At 33.7% G+C, this 19,886-nt stretch overlaps 1 protein-coding gene across 1 annotated transcript in view; it reads left to right on the forward strand.

The window, feature by feature from the left end:
• The window catches only part of Vps8 (vacuolar protein sorting 8), a 112,466-nt gene extending 95,608 nt beyond the window's left edge, over positions 1–16,858 (forward strand). The window contains exons 21-24 of the mRNA XM_075364591.1: positions 1,402–1,525; positions 3,248–3,358; positions 6,975–7,167; positions 16,656–16,858. Coding sequence (XP_075220706.1) covers positions 1,402–1,525; positions 3,248–3,358; positions 6,975–7,167; positions 16,656–16,743 — 516 coding nt within the window. The 3' untranslated portion in view covers positions 16,744–16,858. The remainder of the gene's footprint in view (positions 1–1,401; positions 1,526–3,247; positions 3,359–6,974; positions 7,168–16,655) is intronic.
• The last annotated feature ends 3,028 nt before the right edge of the window (positions 16,859–19,886 follow it).

The following is a 19,886-nucleotide window of genomic DNA, read 5'->3' on the forward strand; positions in this document are numbered from 1 at the left end:
CAGAATATTGACTTATTTAATTCTGTATTCTCCATACTAGGCAGTCCAAAAAGTAGTGAGACTGATTTTCGCAGGGAAATTTAAAGCACGTAAAGTGCTAGTCCTGCATGCATACAAGTACTCAGATGTGTAGTCTACTTCTCTTGTCAATTTCAAGTTGATTGATGTCATTATTTATTGTCAGTGATCATTTACATATTGTGTGTTGGATAATCACCTATCATGTGAAAAGAATATTGATCAACATTTTGCAATTCAGTTTTCTGTGTTTCAGCTTCCAAAACATACAAAATGTTGAAAAAGCTGTCAGTGAAAGCTGTGAGTTGTATGCAACATGTTTTGAGTGATATGGTGCATTTTTGGGCGGACAAGAGAGTGTGTAAGACATGGTGAGAATGGGTCAACCAAGCATGTCGATTAAAAACAATATGGTGAATACACAGCGAGTGCCATCATTTTAGAAGATCGTTGTAACAATGTGTGGCAGTTGAAGGAACTGCTACACGTTTCAAAAAGCAATGCACACAATATTCTGAGTGAGCAGATGCATATGAAATGCGTTGCATGTTGTTGGGTTCTGTGGCTCTTAAAACCTGACCGAGTGGAATACTGTGTATTCATCTCTGGAGAATTATTGGCTCACTACAAGAAGGAAGGAATATGCTTTTTGCATAGTGTGGTAAGTGTTGAGTCTTGAATGTTTCATTGTGATCCTGAGATGAAACAACAAAGCTCCCAATGGAAATTAACTTCTTCACCACCTCTGAAAACAACAAAAGCTGCATGCAGCACAAGTAATGATGATCATCTTTTTTTATCGTGAAGGATTCATTTACCAATATCAGGTACATATAAGGAAAATTAATTGCTCTCTGGTACATCAGTGTGCCAAAGAAAATGCATACTCACTTCAGGAAAAAAACACCCTGGAAAAAAAATTTAAGAACTTTTGTTGCATCATGATAACGTGCACTCTCATTTTGCTCAGATAATACGCAAATTTGTGAATGGAAAAAAATAAAACTGTTCCTCATTTACCAAAGAAACCCAGATCTAGCTTCTTGTGACTTCTGGCTGTTCCCAGAAGTGAAGATTGATCTGAAAGGGTGAAAATTTGAGACGAATATAGAGTCGTAAAAGCCGTGGAGGCAAAATGCAAAGAAGGATGGCCTGGATTTTGTGTTTGAAAAGTGAATTAGTCGTTGGAAGTAGTGTCTCCTCTTAAGGGAGAATGTTTTTGAAAAGGAACATGTGAATATATATACAGAATAAAGTGTTCTCTAACTCCAGCTATTGTCTCATTACTTTTTGGACTGCTGTTGTAGTTGGTGTTGCTGGCATTAGAGAGATTAAAGTAATATATTTTATTTTAATTTTATTGAAATGTGTTTATTGTTGCAGAATGAACCTCAAGAACATTTAACAGTTGAAATTGTCGGTTTAGCTCAAAGAGGTGCTACTGTATTAGATTCTAAGAAATCATGGTTACCATTATTACAGTATTTATTAAAACTTAAGTCACATGGTAAATAAACATATTTTTTTTAAATATTTATTTATTAACTTTTAAAATTGCGTCTGTTAGAAAATTTGTAATTAGAAAATAATTGATAAAGACACATCTGGAAAGTAGAGAATATACAAGGGTTATTTTTTTTTCAAGGTCCGATCGGTCGCGAAATAAAAACCCGCACAAAAATCGGATGAACCTTTGCGCATATGTGTTGCGCAGCGTCTCTAGTATGGCCTTCAATCACGCCCCGTCACTTTGTTTAGTTCTGAACACGCAGCTAGCAAGTAAACATGTCTACAACAATAGCATCTCCTGCCAAGTGTGAAGTGCGTGCGGTAATTCGATTTCTTCGGGCTGAGGGGTGTAATGCAGCTGAAATTCATCGACGAATAAGTAATGTGTACAGTGAAACTTCAATGAGTTGCAGCAAAGTGCGACAATGGTGCAGGAACTTTAAAGCAGGACGTACAGATGTTCATGATGCAGGCGGTCGGGAAGGAAGCGAGTGTCAACCGATGATCTCATTGAGCGAGTGGATGTTAAGCAATTCGAGAAAATCGTTGGTTCACAATTTCTGTATTGAGTGATTTGTTTCCTGAAATTTCAAGGTCAGCTCTCTACACCATTGTGAGTGAGACTTCAGTACCGCAAACTGTGTGCGAGATGGATTCCCAAGATGCTGTCTGACCATCACAAAACAATGAGAATGGATGCCTCTGTAATGTTTCTCCAGCGCTACCACAATGAAGGAGAAGATTTTTGAACAAAATTGTCACAGGGGACGAGACATGGGTCCATTTCGAAACTGAAGAAACAAAAGAACAGTCCAAACAGTGGATGCATTCTCATTCTCTCAGTAAACCAAAGAAGTTCAAGCGAACCTTCTCCAACAGAAAGTGTATGGCTACTGTGCTCTGAGACTGGAATGGAGTTCTCTTGGTGGAATTCATGGAACGTGGCACGACCATCACTGCAGCCTCATACTGCGTGACTCTTCAATGTCTACGAAGAGCAATTCAGAATAAGCAGAGAGAAATGTTGTCATCAGGCATTGTCTTTCTCCATGACAATGCTCGGCCGCACACTGCAACTGTAACAAAGAAGCTCCTGCAGTTTTTTCGTTGGAAAGTGTTTGATCACCCACCATTTAGCCTGGACTTGGCTCCATCAAATTTTCACCTAACGCTGGCTAGGACAACATTTTGGCACAGACATCGAGCTGCAGATTAGCGTAGAAACATGGCTGAAAACACAGGCGGCTCCGTTCTATGATGAGGGTACTGGAAAGTTGGTACCACGCTATGACAAATGTCTAAATTGGAGTGGCGACTATGTAGAGAAATAGCGTAACTATGTAAGTACTTGTTACAAATAAAAAATTTTTTTTATTTTCACTGTGGTTTTAATTTTGTGACCGATCGGATCTTGAAAAAAAAATAACCCTCGTATCTTGTACAAGTATAGGAGATTTGATGGGAAGGTTAATTGAGCAAACATTAGGTGGGAGGTGTCAATGAAGGCATGACAGCAATGACTGAATTTATAAAGAATTGGAGAAGATTTAGTGGATGATGGAGAAGTATGCAGGAAGATTGTTAAGAAGGTCAAACCCACCACAGGCTTTAGAGATATTTAAATTAGTACATTTTTCACTATGTCATCAAATAGTATTATAATATAGTTTGTTTCTTAACATCATTTTGATTATAACTTTCTTCTATTTTAATTTTACAGATTTAATGCAAACAGTGTTAAGTAATTCAAATCTGAGTCTTGCTTCAGAATTACATCTTTTAATGGAGCATACAAATGGTACATTAGGAGACCTTAGAAGCCTTATTACTGGTAAGATTGTTAATTTTATTATTTATAAAAACAATAATGAAAGGACAGAGTTTTTCTTTCATTTATCTATTACATTTTCATTTTTGATGTATGTATCAAAATGGTCTGTTCAAAAATAACCAAACTTTATTTTTTTAATCTTTATTATTAATTTTACAGATTAATGGTCCTTGTCCCTTTCAAAGTACTCCCCTCCCGTATTCACATCCTTTCCACAGTGGTGTTTCCACTTCACAAAGCAGTCCTGGATAGCTTCATTTGAAATGGCCTTTAAGGTCTGCAACAAATCTGCTTTAATGTAAACAATAGTCTCAAAACAGTGTCCTTTCATGACTGATTTTAATTTTAGAAATTAAAAAAAAAATCGCAAAGAGCCAGGTCTGGTGAATAGGGAGGCTGAGGGAGGACAATCATCTGATTTTTGGCATAAAACTAATGAATTGACAAAACAGGGTGCAGGCGCATTGTTGTGGTGAAGGAACCGGGAGTTGTCTCACTACAACTTTGGTCTCTTTTTGTGAATTTTTTCATGTAATCATTGTAAAATGCCTTGATAGTACGCACAGTTCACTGTTTCACCTGGAGGCAAGAATCCAAAATTCACATTTCAATTAAAATAAAAGAAAAAGACAGAGAGCATCACTTTGACACTGGATTGAGACTGATGTCTTTCTTGGGTCTTTCTCATTTAGGTTATGCAGAACACAATGTTGCCAACCACTTAACTAAATATCTCTGTTGGTGCGTAATTAAAAATATTCATTTATTTTCTGAACATATTTCTCATATATTTTGAACATATATTTTCTCATATATTCAATTGTATTTCCTTTTTACACCAGTGAGATTTTTCAAGTTTTTTCTATTGTTTTCATTTTACATAGAATCTTAGCTCCGATTTAATGATTAAGTTATAATTAATATACTTAACTCAAGTATAACCGATTGAACTATTAGGAGTAGACAATCTTTTCATACTTTTTCACTTCCTTCCCCTTAATTTTCTTCTCACCTTTCCGAGCTACAACTGTATAAGCTCTATATGTAATTTTCTTACTTTCCCAGCTACAGCTCTATAGCAGCTATGTAGCAGCTGTAGCTATTATAGGGTATGTATGTAGATCGGTCTAAAATGTCAGTGTCTGGTTTCCTTGCAATAATTGGCATTTCACAACCCCTGAGTGAAAAAAACATTAAAAATATCATAGCAATTTTGGGAAGACGTGTGAACATATTTACATCTTGGCCTGTATTTTGATTAATATCCCCAGATTGGCTTAACATAATAAATTCTTTAAAAATGGCTCAATAAATGTTGATATTGTGGTTATGGGGCAGTGATGGCATTAAGATTTTGCATAAAATTAAGAAAGGGAAGGGGTAATTTTTGCCATTTTTAATTTCTGAGTTTTGTAAAATTGTCTTAGAAAATTGGTTTTAATATGATAACAGTATATATTAAGTTATTTAAAATTTCAAAGTTTTAAGTGATTATTAGGGGGGAGGATATTCTAGATTATTTCTAAACAGTTTTTGCTTCATTTCTGGAAAACCCATAGACTAAAACGGTTGAAACTTGCCACAATATACTACTTATATTATGCCATTTTGTGTGTGTGTGTGTGTGTGCGTGTGTGTGTGCACGTGTGTGTGTGTGTGTGTGTGTGTGCACACGTGTGTGTGTGTGTGTGTGTGTGTGTGTGTGTGTGTGTGTGTGTGTGTGTGTGTGTGTGTGTGTGTGTGTGTGTGTGTGTGTGTGTGTGTGTGTGTGTGTGTGTGTGTGTGTGTACCAGCTTTGGACTGATATTAACATCTGACTAGAAGGACATCATATATATATATATATATATATATATAATTTTTTTTTTTTTTTTTTTTTAAGTAAACTATACATTTTTTGATGTTGAGTAATATTGCATTAAATCTTTTTGAAGTAAATAATTATTTTGTTAAATAAACTTTTATCCAGAAAAACAAGGGGCTGATTGGGACCTGCACTAGAACATTTTTAAACTTTAATTTTCAAGATTGAATATCCAACTGTATTTAGTATAAATTTAAATGACATGAGAACTTTTTAAAAACTTCTGATGTGAGCACCACATAACTTCCTTGTACGCCTATTAAATTACATATATACATTTTTTTTAAATGAATAGTATATAAAATTTTATTTCATTAATAACTTCTGATATTTTTTTAAATTCTTATTATTGAATATTATTTATCGTAAATTTTTTTTTACAATCTGAGGTTAATAATTATTAATAAATCAATATATTTAAGTTTAAAAAAAAAAGTTAAAAAAAAGGAGATGAAGTATGATTCGAATCGATCCTTTCTAAGATCCAAATATTTCATTAATTAAAATCTCATTTGGCTATAACTTTGGAATCAGTGAAAATAAGTACTACTAATGAATATCATTCAAAAGCTCTCATTGGCAGCTTATTAGTGCAGTTAAGAAAAAGTCCAACATTTTTTGGATTTTGGGCTTTTTTGGACACTTTTGGTTCAGTTGATTGCAATCAAAAATGGAGGTGCATAACTAGATGTTACAACAGTCATAAATCAAAATTTTCAACATCCTACGGCTAATCTTTTTGAGTTATGCAAGATACATATATATGTATGTACAGATGTTATGCCAAAATGCCAAAACTAGTCATTCAAGAGAACTCTGTATAGTTATTGTGCCTATTTTACAGTTGTGCAATGTTTATTTACCGATAGATTGGAATTGTTTCATCAGTTTTCAATATATTATCAGTTGTAGAAATCCTCATTGGCTGAATTTTAGGTGTATTTTTTACTTACTGCTTCCCTTCATTGAAAAATTTTGCCATCTTGTTTGTGATTTAAATTCATCACTATACAGCGCTTAAAATTTAATACAGATTTCAGAAGATTTGGCTTTTTCATTTGAGAAAAATTTTGATAACGATTCAATATTAATTGTGAAATACTACATCGTACTTATTGTTCAGACCTTAAAACTCTGGTTTTAAGGGTTAACAAAGTGAAAGAGGCTTTGTTCATTTTGTAAGTTTATACATGTTTGAATGTTTTGCAGCGAGCATCTATTATAACAATGAAGGGATTAAAATTCTCGTTCATGTTTGAAGCAATCGTAATTGTAATCAGAAATTAATTTTAGAAATTTAAATATCATATTCCTTACATTTAGTCAGTTCCAGAGTGTTATGAAAATTAAGTCTATTTAGTTTAAAAATTTAAAAGAGAGAAAGAAATTGTGATGTCTTTTTTAATGTATTTTTAAATTTTACAATGATTATGATCATATTTTTTAACTTGCTACTTATTCCCATTTGTATTTGTTTACTCTGAATTGAATTTAGAGTAAGTATTCATTCTCTTCCTCTTGGTCATTTACCTTATCAGTCTTTCTCCTTTCTGACCTAATCCTCTTTGATTTCATCCTTCACATTTGATCACATCTTTCATCTTCTGAGGGGGATTTCTTTCTGGTTAGGTATATCCTGATATTTTCTTTTTCATACTGCCATTGTTTCTTTATGTGATTTGGTCTGACAGTTTATAGTCGCATTTTGTTGTAGTTAGTTGAGTATTATATGTTTATTTATTTGTTTTTTAGGTTTGTTTGATAAATGTGTACATGAAACAAGGATGTTAGAAGCAACTTGTCAATTACAATATAAAGATTTACATATTAAGTTAAGAGAAACATTGGAAGAAATGAATAAAGGGCAATCAATCCCACCTTATTGTTCTTCATGTAAAGTAAACAAGGATAAATCTAGTTTAAATAAAAAAATTTTAATGTTCAGGTAATATTATTATTATTTTATTAATGTCAGCATGATTAATAAAACCTGATAAAAAGGAAAGATGAATATTTGAAATGTGCCTGTTAACTATGTATGGTTATGAAATGTTTCAAGGTTCTAATTTATTTATGAAAAATTAAACATAATTTGTAAATGGAACGAGTTGTTATTTTAATATTTGTGTGATATGAAGAATGATAGATTGTCTAGTCTAATTGTTGGTGTCTATATTTAATCTCAACATATTTAATCTTTTAATCTTAACATGTATGTTACATTGTGCATCTTGAATTATTTGTAGTCAAGTTATTTTATTTATGATTTATAACACAAATAATACTATAGTATTCCTTCTACACTCCCAATATGTTATTCCAATATAAGTAGTAACTTCCAGAAGAAAAATTATGAAAATAAAATTTGAAAAGAGTAACCAGCCAAAATGTACACTAACTATGTGTTGCTTAACAACCTCTTAACGTCTTTATTTTAGCAGAAAATCATATTATTATGTCCTTTTATTTTCGCTAAACCTTTGTCATGTTGCCCATTTTTTTTTAATATTTATTTTTTATCTATGCAATGAAATATGACAGAAAAACTAATTTACATACTTTTCTTATCATGAAAATCCAAATCACTATCTGAATCGCTTTCAACTAAATCATTTAAAAGTTTAATTATATCACTATCATTTACATGATGAACAAGCCATGTTGTAATAATAAATATCACTTACAATACCTAATTATTATATCAATAATATTGTAAAGCACTAGTAAGTGATTCAAATAATAACACGAAGATCATTTACTAACACAAAAAATTACTTGTTAGGTTATAGTAAACAACTCTGTTATTTTTTATTTACATATGATCACATCCACAGACACAAACAGTTGGAAATAAAAATATGACTGAAAATTACATGAAAATAATAGTAAAATGATAAAATAAAACAATAAATAACACAAAGAAATAATAAAACTAATATGAACACAACTTAAGGAATGATCAAAACAGCTAAAACAAATGCATGGTAACAGCTGTTCAGAAGAATGTTAAACAAGACATATAAAAAAGAGAACTGATATGCTATTAGCGCTTTACTGTTAAATTAAAGTAAAAATGGAACTAGACACACAGATTGCAGTAACTTGTCAAAAAACAGGTCAATTCATAATGGCAAATCAGTTTGTCAGAAGCAATTTTCAGCAAAAAAGTGGATGACAAGTTATTTTGTCTAAAACCGGTAAGGGGTTAAGATGGATAGGACCTTTTTCATATACAGGGTGATTCAAAGAAACAGGAAATTTTGAAAGTTGTGTTGGTAGCTGTGGGTGATTGGTACCATTTGATAAGTGGCGCCAGCCTCTCTAACCTAACCTGCCATTTAGTTGTCATGGATCCTTGGAGTGGTGCGCAACGTGCATTTGCTATCAAAGTGTTTTACAAAAAAAATGACAGTGTGGAGGGAGCGCGTAGAGAATTTCGCCATCATTTTAATCTGGGACGGCACGACTGTGTTCCATCAGCACATGCAATTCAAACATGGATATCTAATTTTGAAGAAACTGGTTCGGCAGTGAAAAAGAAACCTCCAGGCCGTGAGCGAACCGTCCGTACACCACAGAATGTTCAAACTTTACAAGATGCTGTCACACGAAGTCCACATCGGTTAATCCGTTGTCTCTCAGCATCTTTAAAGTTGCTTAGTTCAAGTGTTCTAAGAATGTTAGTGAAGGACTTGCAATATCATCCATACAAGTTGCAGATCGTCCAGGAACTGAAACCGAACAATGCAGCTGTGCGAGCACAATTCTGTAATGTAATGCTTCAGAAGATAAATGATAACGAAGAGTTTGTTCACGAACTATGGATGTCAGACGAAGCGCATTTCCACCTCAGTGGATTTGTTAACAAGCAAAATTTCAGATACTGGGCACAAGAAAATCCTACGCAGCTACACCAGCGTCCGTTGCACAGCCAGAAAGTGACCGTGTGGTGTGCTATGTCATCTTACGGTGTTATAGGCCCTTATTTTTTTGAGGATGATAACGGTCTTGCGATTACAGTGACGTTGGCTCGTTACGTAGCCAGCCATGCTTGAAACCTTTGTTGTGGAACAACAAAAGAGATTTCCACCAATTCTTAACACAGCCTGGTTTCAACAAGACGGAGCAACGTCACATACTGCACGAATATCGATGGCAGCTGTACGCCGATTGTTTGGACAACATGTCATTTCACGAAATGGTGACATTAGATGGCCTCCCAGATCGCCTGATCTCTCAGCTTGTGATTACTTTTTGTGGGGTCACCTTAAAAGCAAAGTGTTCCACAGTAGACCTGCTACAACGGAAGAACTGAAGGCAAAGATCCGAGAAGCAATTGCAGAAATTCCAATTGAGATGTTACGTCAAACCATGAACAATTTAACGAAGAAACTTCGTGAGTGTTTATGTAGAAGAAAAGGTCACCTGGAAGATGTCATCTTTAAAAAATAAACTAAAATGTATGTATCCTAAAATGGCAACATTTGTACAATTACATGAAATAAAATTCATTTTCTAAATAAAAATTTTCATTAACATTATTTAATTTTTTTAATTTCCCGTTTCTTTGAATCACCCCCTGTACCTAAGATTTTAATTTTTTAGTCATGTTTCTTAGTAAGGCATGTTTTTTACCTCATCATCATAATGTTTTTCTTTTGGATTCTTAGTATTGTACCATGTAAAACTTTTATGTTTTTATTTTAATGTACACATTACATAGATTGAATATCCATGTGAACTCGCTATTAAGTATATTAAAATGTTAAACATGCTTAAACTTTACAAGGCCTTTGTATGATCTCACTTAAATTATGGTTCAGTGGTTTACTTCACTACCAAACAAACAGCTCTTGGATGTTTTATAACATCTTTTATCCATTTGCATTCCATTCTTCGCATAGTAAGTTTTATCTAACATCAGGATTAGTTTAATAATGACATCAATTTATCACATAAAAAACACAACTTTAACATCTCTGTGAGATATTGTTTTCAAGAGGGGTTAAATGGTGATTTCTCAATTTCATGGGGGTATTCCCATATATATTCTATTACTCTAACTTAGATTTAAGAAAACTAATATTAATCATCTGATGTTTCAACAGAAGTTTTTTGCAGTTTATTCCCAGGTTAACTCAAATGTAGTATTTTAAGCACGATGATTCTGATTCATGATTCTGTGAAGATGGTCACAGAATTTATGTTTTAGTCTTAATCCTTGTGACAGATGTTCTATCAGATTTTTGTATGCTGCATTTTAACAAGTTCTCTTCATGCACCATCTTATTTATTCACTACACATCCAGAAATTTTGAACATTCATACTTCTGCCTCTGCTCCTAGCAGACTTTGATAAAAATGATTTTATTAGGTTTCTAGTCATATAGAAATCCTGGGGAATGAATAAGCTTATGTTAATGCTAATGAAGTTTTACTTGTCGATTTCTGCAGATGTTAAAAATTCTGATTATACTTAAGACTATGTCTTAAAACAAGACATAGTCTGACAACTGATCGGCAGAATAAGTGATTGATTATTTTCAACAAGAAGTTGTGTCATATTGAAGTTATTGTGTCATCATGGAAGTTGTCAGTGCTAGACAATCAAAGAAGTTGTCCTTTGTTGTTTGCATTTGAAGCATACTAGGTGCATGTATACATCATATCTGTTAATGTTCCAATATTTCCTTTGGATAACAGCTACACAGTGCATCACATTCTTCATAATCATAGTATTGCAGGAGAGATACAAACTAGCATACAAAATTGATTTATTTTTAGTATTTATGCAACTAAAAATTTATAAACTTTTAAAATTATTTAAAAGTGTTAGACTATCATCTGAATTTTAAAAGAATTTATTTCTTTTAATTTTTAGTTAGAGCCAGTTACATTCCCTAAATTTCTTACACTTCGTGTATACATGTTGTTTATCTATTTTTGTTTTTATTTTTCTAATGTTTTAAACTAGTTTTCTTGATTGATGATACGCCTCCTTCTGATTTATTCATCTTTTAATTTTATAGAGTCCCTTTACAACCTGTTATTGTGATTTCCATTTCTCTGTTTGCCACTACTTTCAAAATTTGTTTTATATGATTTTATAGATTGTGATATTTGATTTTTATGTTCAATAATAATAATCTTTAAGTTTATATACCCACAAAATAATGTAATTGCTTCAGCAGAGATTAATCTCTGTGTGTGTGTATGTATATATATATATATATATATATATATATATATATATATATATATATATATGACTTAAAAAGGAAAAACTGAATCAGAAATAATTCTTAATAAATATAAATTTTTAATTTGAGTGTTAATATCAGTTAATGTCATCAGAGCAGGCACTGCTCTGATGACAGAAAATTAATATCCAAACTAGATTATTTTTATTCTATTTCTTCATATGATAATAAATCTGTTAACTTCTTAGAATCTGTATGAACATTTGTCTCATAATAGCTTAATAAACATCTTTTAATTAGATTTAAATGAAATAAATAAATATAGAACTACTTCATTTAATTTTTTGATACAACATTTTTGTATTATTACTCGTTACACAGTACTAACCTACTGTAAATTTTAAAGTATCTTAGCATTGTTAATTGTCTTTTATTACTTTCTTGGCTGTTATACTATATTGTGGGTATTGCTGTCATCAAAAAATGATCTTTCAAAGATTTTTATATTCTCTACATTTTGAAGTTCAAAATGCTAAAATCTTAAATAAAAATCTTTGAAAATGTATACAGTGTTGATTTATAGTTGGTATTTATATATCTCAGTAACAGTGTTATGCATGATCATGAAATTCGGTGTATAGCAACTTGTAGGAAATTTTATTGTACAAGTATTAAATTTTTGAAAAAGTCATTTGGTATTTGTAAAAAATATTAATTAAAAGAAATTGTGAAAATGTATTCATATGTTGGCCTATATTTGGGTTTATATTTTTATAATGGTTTAATCATGAAATTTTGCATGAGTAACTCAGACATCACAGGGATTAAGTGGATTTGTTTTTAAAGTAAGTTCCATATTGAATACCTATATTCACATGCATATATACATGATTTGGGTAGCTGGTGCTTGCGTAGTTCAGTTATTTCAGTCAATAGTCAGCTGTTAGCAAAAATAGTTCTGTCATTTTGTTGTTAGTAGTTGATATTCATCTGTTTATAATGAGTTCTACAATACATTATCTTTTAAGTGTGAAGTACAAGAAGTAATCTGATTTTTGATAGCAAAAAACAAGTCTGCTACTGAAATTCACAGCAAATTTGTTGCATTTATAGACTGAATGTTATGAGTAATGCTAAAGTAAGAGTTGTGCCATTCCCCTCCTTATCATCTGCGCAAACAGCTATTACTGTCAGCCCTCTTCTTTCATCTTCCTTCTAAGTATGCTCTTGCACAACGTGTCTATGGCCTCCCAGGAGGCTTCACTAGACAATAATTTGTCCATTCTGGGTTATCCATTGTCCATTGTCCATTCTGTTATCTGGGTTCAATTTTCCCACAACTGCCAAGACACCTCTGCCTCTCTGAGACCCACCTTTCACATTCAAAAAATGTGTGTGCTCAGCCATGTCGTCCTTCCCACAGTAGATGCACCCTGGGTTAAGCCTCCTCTTCAATCTACACAGGTAGAAATTAAATGCCCCATGGCCCGTCAACAACTGGATCACCCAGAAGTTAACCTCCCCGTGCTGCCAACAGACCCACTTCTTGACATCAGAAATGACACGGTAAGACTACCTTCCCACATCAACTGCTTCCAACCTGCTTTCCCACTCAGCTAGCATACTCTCATATGCTACTTCCCTGGTCTCTCCATTAGATCTTCCTACCCTTTTTGCCATCTGTAGCTCAACCAGAGGCACATCTACCACCACAAACACCGCCTCTCTAGACACATCTGCCACCACGAACACCACCTCCGAAGACACAGTCTTGTATGCTGATGCGATCCTCAATGCCATCTTCCTTTGGATCCTGTTAAGACTTATACTTCATGGCACATTGCCAGACGGGTGCTGCATACATAATTATAGATGACACCGTCGTGGCAAGCAACTGCTTCTTGGAGGCCAGAGGACCTCTCACATTGCTCATGAGTTCAGTGAGGGCTCATGCTGCTCTATCAGCTTTGTCAGACACCTCTCCATGTTCTTGTTGAACTTTCACATAGTCCAATCAGACACCTAGATATTTGGCTCGCCTGACAGGCTCAAGCACATCACCCACCATGATCCCTATTGGGGATATCCTTTTCCCAACGGGTATTATTAACTCTGTTTTATTGGCTGCCAGGAATAACCTCTTTCCTCCAGCCAGTCTCTGGCTATCTTAATGGTTAGGTTTGTTTTCTCCTCTAGCCTCTGTATATCCCAGTTCACAGAGATCAGCGCAATGTTATCAGCATAGCCAACAGTCACCACCCCTTCTGGCCAATCTTGACCATGCAAGCCGTCGTAAACCATGTTCCAAAGAATTGGTTCAAGCAGAAACCCCTGAGGAACATCGCACTCCATCTAAAACTCTACAGTCGCACCCACCACAAAAGCTTTAATCCTTCTGTGGGACAAGTAGTCTTGTATTATACGCCTCAAATATAGTGAGATGTTCCTGTCCTCCAATTCTTTCAGGATAGCATCCCATCTTATGCTATTAAAGGCGTTCTTGACATCCAGTAGGACCAGAATTGGTACCTTCCTGGAGTGCCTAGAACCTCCTGCTGCTTCATCAATCGTCAAGACTATCGTCTCTAATGCATCGATGGTGAACCTCCTCGTTCTAAAACCATATTGGTGTTCAAAAAGCCCACCCCTCGCCTCAGCCTCTACTCTTAGCCTATGCAGCAGTAAGGTTTCAAATAGCTTTCTACCGCTGTTTAATAAACATAGCGACCTATAACCAGAGGGGTTATCATCTCGTCTTTCTGGTTTCTTCAGTAGCATCAGCCATGCACACTTCCATTCTACCAGGATTATTCCGCAAAACAGAACATGGTTTGCTGCTTCAAGAATTGTCAGTGGGTCAGCCTCCACCACTGCCTTCACTACTTATGCTGGAATCCCATCTATCCCAGGGCTTTTCCCAGGCCTCAACTTACTGCATGCTACTTGTAGCTCTCCAACCATGAAACGAGGAATCTCCTGCACTGCAATTTCTCTTGTAATGGTGTAGATGTTCTTTGGGAATAGTCTTCTTATGACTTCCTCTGTTTGTGCACCTCTAAAAATAGGCAACTTACGTCCAAATTGTTCTATGATAATTTTGTACCCATTCCCCCAGGGATCCTCATTCACCTCGTCACATAGCTCTGTCCACTTAGTCCTTTTGGACCTCTTGACACTAGATTGCATCTCTTGCCTATATCTTTTAAGCCATTGGGTAGCTTCTCCTTTGTCAGTGCCAGCCCTTCTTCTCCTCTGAAGGACCTTCCTAGCTCTCAGACACTCCTTTTTAAGGACGTAATCTCGTGGTTCCACAAATATATCCCCTTGTATTTGTAGAAGCTAGTGCTTCTGTTACAGACATCATACAGTGCCTCAGACAAAACACTTATAAGGGCATCAGGTGTGACAATGCCTTTGGAGAGCTTATTTACAATTATTACCTTAAAGTCATGCAGTTCTCTATAGTTGAGTCTCCAGGCCCTGGAGGATCCTGTCTCCTGCTTGTCGCCAGCACCATGTCGAATTCAATATAGTAGTGGTCACTAAGGGCTTCCTCCTTGACCACATTCCACCCTGATATCTTGTTAGCCAGTGGCTGTTGGGTGAAGGTATAGTCTAAGGTGCTCGAATAATCCCCCTGCTGAAAGTGACCACCCCCTCTTCATTGACACATTGTAGTCCTGCTACCTCAATTGCCCCCTCCAGGATCGCTCCTCTTTGGTTCATGGTCTGACATCCCCATTCAACACATGAAGCATAGAAGTCACCAGCCACATTGCATGGGTCCACACTATTGATGACAGAATTTATTATTTCGTCTACTCACTCCTAAAAAAATAGAGAGATTAATGTTAGAGGATAAGTAAACACTATATACCCTCATTCCCCCAACATCCATCCATACATACCCATGACACTGTCTGGAATCCATGACAGCCAAGTTCTTTGACAGGCAGGATAAGGCAGCATCGCAGCGCACATCCTTGACCCAGTTCTCATTGCCCACCACCCCTACATTTGGCTCGCTGATGACTAGAAGGTAGGCTTCCTCCTGTCTGGTGGTAACCCAAAGCAGGTCATGCACATCCCTACTTCTATTTAAATTTATTTGTATTACTCTCATACCATGGCTTTAGTATATTTATGGCTGCCAAAGCTGTGCCCTCCTTACCACAAACAGTACATCTGGCCTTGCAGCCCTCCTTAATGTGCCCTTCACATTCACAATTAAAACAGAGCTTGGATCTGTCGGGTCCCTTGCAGGCAGATGCCTTATGTCCCTATGCCCAGCATCAAAAACATTTCTCCTGGCTGGAGCACAAGGAGATCCTACAAGAGAGTCAGCCTACTCTAATGCGACCTATAATCTTGCCACGTGGTCTTCACCAGGTGCACTAGTTTTATAAAAAACATTATTTTTATTCAAGAATTTGCTAAAACTAAAACTCCCAGTTATTGTTTACACTATCTTGTACCATTTTAACACTAATTTACTAGCAATAACTATGGCAAAACATGTTGCACTCAAATAGCAATAGCATGAAAACTAAACGAGATATCAGCAATCTAAGAACATGTGGTTACAGAGGAGTTTATGCGGAACACAATGCTGCCAACTGCACATCACTAAATATCTCCATTGGCACATAATTAAAAATGTTCAGTTATTTTCTGAACAGACCTTGTACATTAATTTGTTACATTACACTACCTGTCCTAGTCTTTTTTATAATGCCTGTAGTCTTTCTAAGTATAGACCTTATCTTATTCTTTCTAAGACACAGGAGGCATCAATCAGAGTTACTTTTTCTGAGAGTAATGATTTTTACAATACGGTCAGTACTTGTGCTGAATTGTAGGTGTGGCTTGCAGGACTGAATATCACCTGCATTTCATTGGTCTAGGCATATCGATATTCAACAGTATATTCAGCTCAATAAGAAGGCATATTTTAAGCAAGCACTTCACTTCTGCCTTTCTTTAGTAAACCTAGTATGGTTTACTTGTTATTCTTTAGAACAGTTATGTCATTTTTGCTAGGATTTATGATTCATGTGAGGTCTTCTGTAATTGTTAATATTTACAGTGCTTAATGTGTATACTGTCCACGCTGTATTAATGCTGAACCCAAAAATTTGCAATGAGTTCTTTGAACTTGCACAGCAGAGTTTGTATATTTTTATGCATTGCAAGTATGTAAAAAATAAGTTATAATATTTAAATTGTGTTTCAGGTGTGGTCATCGTTATCATATTGATTGTATGGAAACACCAGACGTTTGTATTTGTTGTAATAAAAGTGATACTCCAGCTCCTAGCTGAACGTAAAATAATTTATTATATATGAATTTATTACTGATAATTATGGTAAATTAATATTTTTTATTTATAATGTTTATAAATTTATATATTAAAGTATTAATTAGTTATTAGTCTATTTAATGCAGTCAATTAATTTTCTTATAGCATTTTATTATTTATTACATGTATGACTGCTGATTTATTATTTAAAAGAAAGTTAAGTTTAGATAGTAGTGAAAAGCACAATTTTTTCATTTTTGTGCTATTTTTTCTTTTATACTTCTTTTATTATATATATTTATATAAAGGTTTAGCTATTATTCCATATAAGTATTTAATTGTAGCTATTATTATTATTATTATTATTATTATTATTATTATAATTTTACAATTATATTTATGATAGGATAATGTAGTAAATAATATTATATTATTTAGATTTTATTTATTTATTTTTAATATTAACCTATTACACAAGCTTAGTAAATGACGCAAGAATCATTCACCAGGCTGCATTATCAATGCAGCATATTTTAATATTAATGCATATATATATATGCATTAATATTCAATGCATATTAATCAGCATTTTTGACAGTTTTATTGTTCCCATCCTTCCTATATATTTTATCATCAGTAAAAAGAGAATTATTGCATTTATATAAAATTATGTTTGTAATGTTTGTGAAGTTTCAATACCAAATTTTAACTAATTTGAAAAAAAGAAGGATTTTCTTAATCCAACCATTATGTGAGTATCTATGGATTAAGTTAATTTATTAATAATAACCACTTGATTAGGTCAGAGATAGTAAAAACACATAGCAAATTATTTAATTTCATGAATATGTCACATATTCAGCTTTGTCCAACATTTAAAAATATATAAACATTATTTTAAAAATAAGTTGACATAATCAGAAACAGTAATGTTATACAGTTTACTATAATTATTATTTACAAAAATTAATTTTATAAATATTGAACAAAGCTAAAGATGTGCGAAGTTCTCAAAAAGATACTTTAAAAATTTGAAAAACTTTTATTTTTTTTATGACATTTTGTGGTAAATTCTAATTAACTTAACTTAATAATGAACTATGTCAGTCAAATAAAAAAAACTAGTTTATATCGGGAGAGGAGAAAATATTTATATTTTTGTAATATACATTCAAGTCTTTACTTACACCAAATAGATCAATTTTGATGATTAGTTTTTATTTTAAGAAGAAAGTCTCAGGTAGTCTCATTGTGTGATATTCATTCAAATCAGTCTACAAGTTTTTGAAATGAAAATTCACATGGACACATAGGCAATATAAGATATTTTTTATTTGTTTGTCACTATCATTACTTAATGTTGGATTATAGTGGCATAATTATGTATATTTTTTGAAAATTCAAATAATTCATCAACATATTGACCACTTTGCTATTTACATTCAATATTAACTGAAACTTAACCTTCAAAACACAGTATGCAGAAATTCAATTATTGTTGTTAATTTGGTAAGTTACTTATCTGTTTACAGTGTTATAGTGTTTAATATTGAATTATACAGGTGATTCGAAAAAATGTGTACACACTTTGAACTGTCATAGAAAATTTATTTTCCTACCTACAAGGTTAAATTTCTAGGAAAAGTAAGGCTGCAGGCCATTTGGATAAATTAAATGTACTTTCTGGTCATATTGAATGTTCCAGATTGTGGTGTAAGTAAATGTTAAGCGTTGATACATTTCTGAGTAGGAATCACAACTGATTCTGTAGCTCGCACCAAAGTGTCCATTGGGATTTCTGTGCACACCGCTTGAATCTCATCCTAAAGAGTGTGTCCAGGTCATATGGTTTACAACAGTACACTTCATCTTTTGCTGTGCCCCATAAGAAAAAAATAGGCATAAGGTCTGAAGAGTATGCAGGAAACTTGATCGGTATGTACCCTGCATCCTATCCACTGGCCTGGTACATTTTGATCCAAGTATGCTCACACATATGATAGTGCAGCAGGGTGCCATCAACAAGATAGTGCCCAATTCACAGCCCTTTCAATAGTAATGTGGGGATTATCTTCAGCCTGTACATAACAATTATGCAGAGTGACAGTTCCATTAAGTTTGAATTGTGCTTCATCTGACCAAACAGTGCTACCCATAAATCCTGGTTCACATGAAACCGTTACAGGGTACAAAATTGTACCCTGTGAACTGGTTTGTTGTCACTTAGCTGTTCCACCTATCTTGGAATGTACATACACAACTCTCTTTTGTTCAGGATGCATTGCGCACTAGTAGCACTTACACCACTTTCACGTGAGAGTGCCACAAGTTGTCACTTGTTGAGGAAACATAACATTACTTTATCCCAGAAATTTAACCTTATAGGTAAGAAAATAGATTTTTTATGATAGTTCAAAAAAAAAGTTTATGTCATAAAACGAGTCGTGACTCCTTCTCAGAAGTGTAACAATGCTGAACGCTTTACTTCAACCACCATTTGGAACATTCAGTTGACTAGAAAGTACACTTATTTTTCAAACTGGACTGTAGCCTTACTTCTCCCAGAAATTTAACCTTGTAGGTAGGAAAATAAATTTTCTATGACAATTCAAAGTGTGTATACATTTTTTTGAAACACCTGTGTGTGTGTATGTATATATATATATATATATATATATATAGCAGGCTAATGTATTTCTGTAACCTTAAGTATTTTCAGATCAAAATTCAAGAAAATTAGTTTAAAAAGTTTGGATAAAATAATAATAAATATTGTCATACTTCAAGAGCTTTGGGTCACTTTTTGTATTTTATTTTATGATTATGTTGCTTGTCCAATATTGTGAAATTACTCTTCAAAACATAATTAACTACTTACTCATATTTCTATCAACAGTAGACCCAACTAATTTTTAATGAATTTAACAAATTTAGCTTATAGTTAAATTTAATTTATTAATTGAAAATTAAAGTACAGAACTGATCTGCTAATTGTGATTGCTTCTGGAAGTTTTAGCAGTGTAAGCGAGTCCAGGGCATCGGACAGCATCACTTACTGAGGACTATTGAGAAGATTTCCATTATATCTTTATTATTTTTTTATTATTGATGTTTCCAAATGAAAAAATCAGTAAAAATTAAGTTGATTGAAACCAATAGAAAAT

Source organism: Lycorma delicatula, chromosome 4 (assembly GCF_047948215.1).
Source record: "Lycorma delicatula isolate Av1 chromosome 4, ASM4794821v1, whole genome shotgun sequence".
Lineage (NCBI taxonomy): Eukaryota > Metazoa > Arthropoda > Insecta > Hemiptera > Fulgoridae > Lycorma > Lycorma delicatula.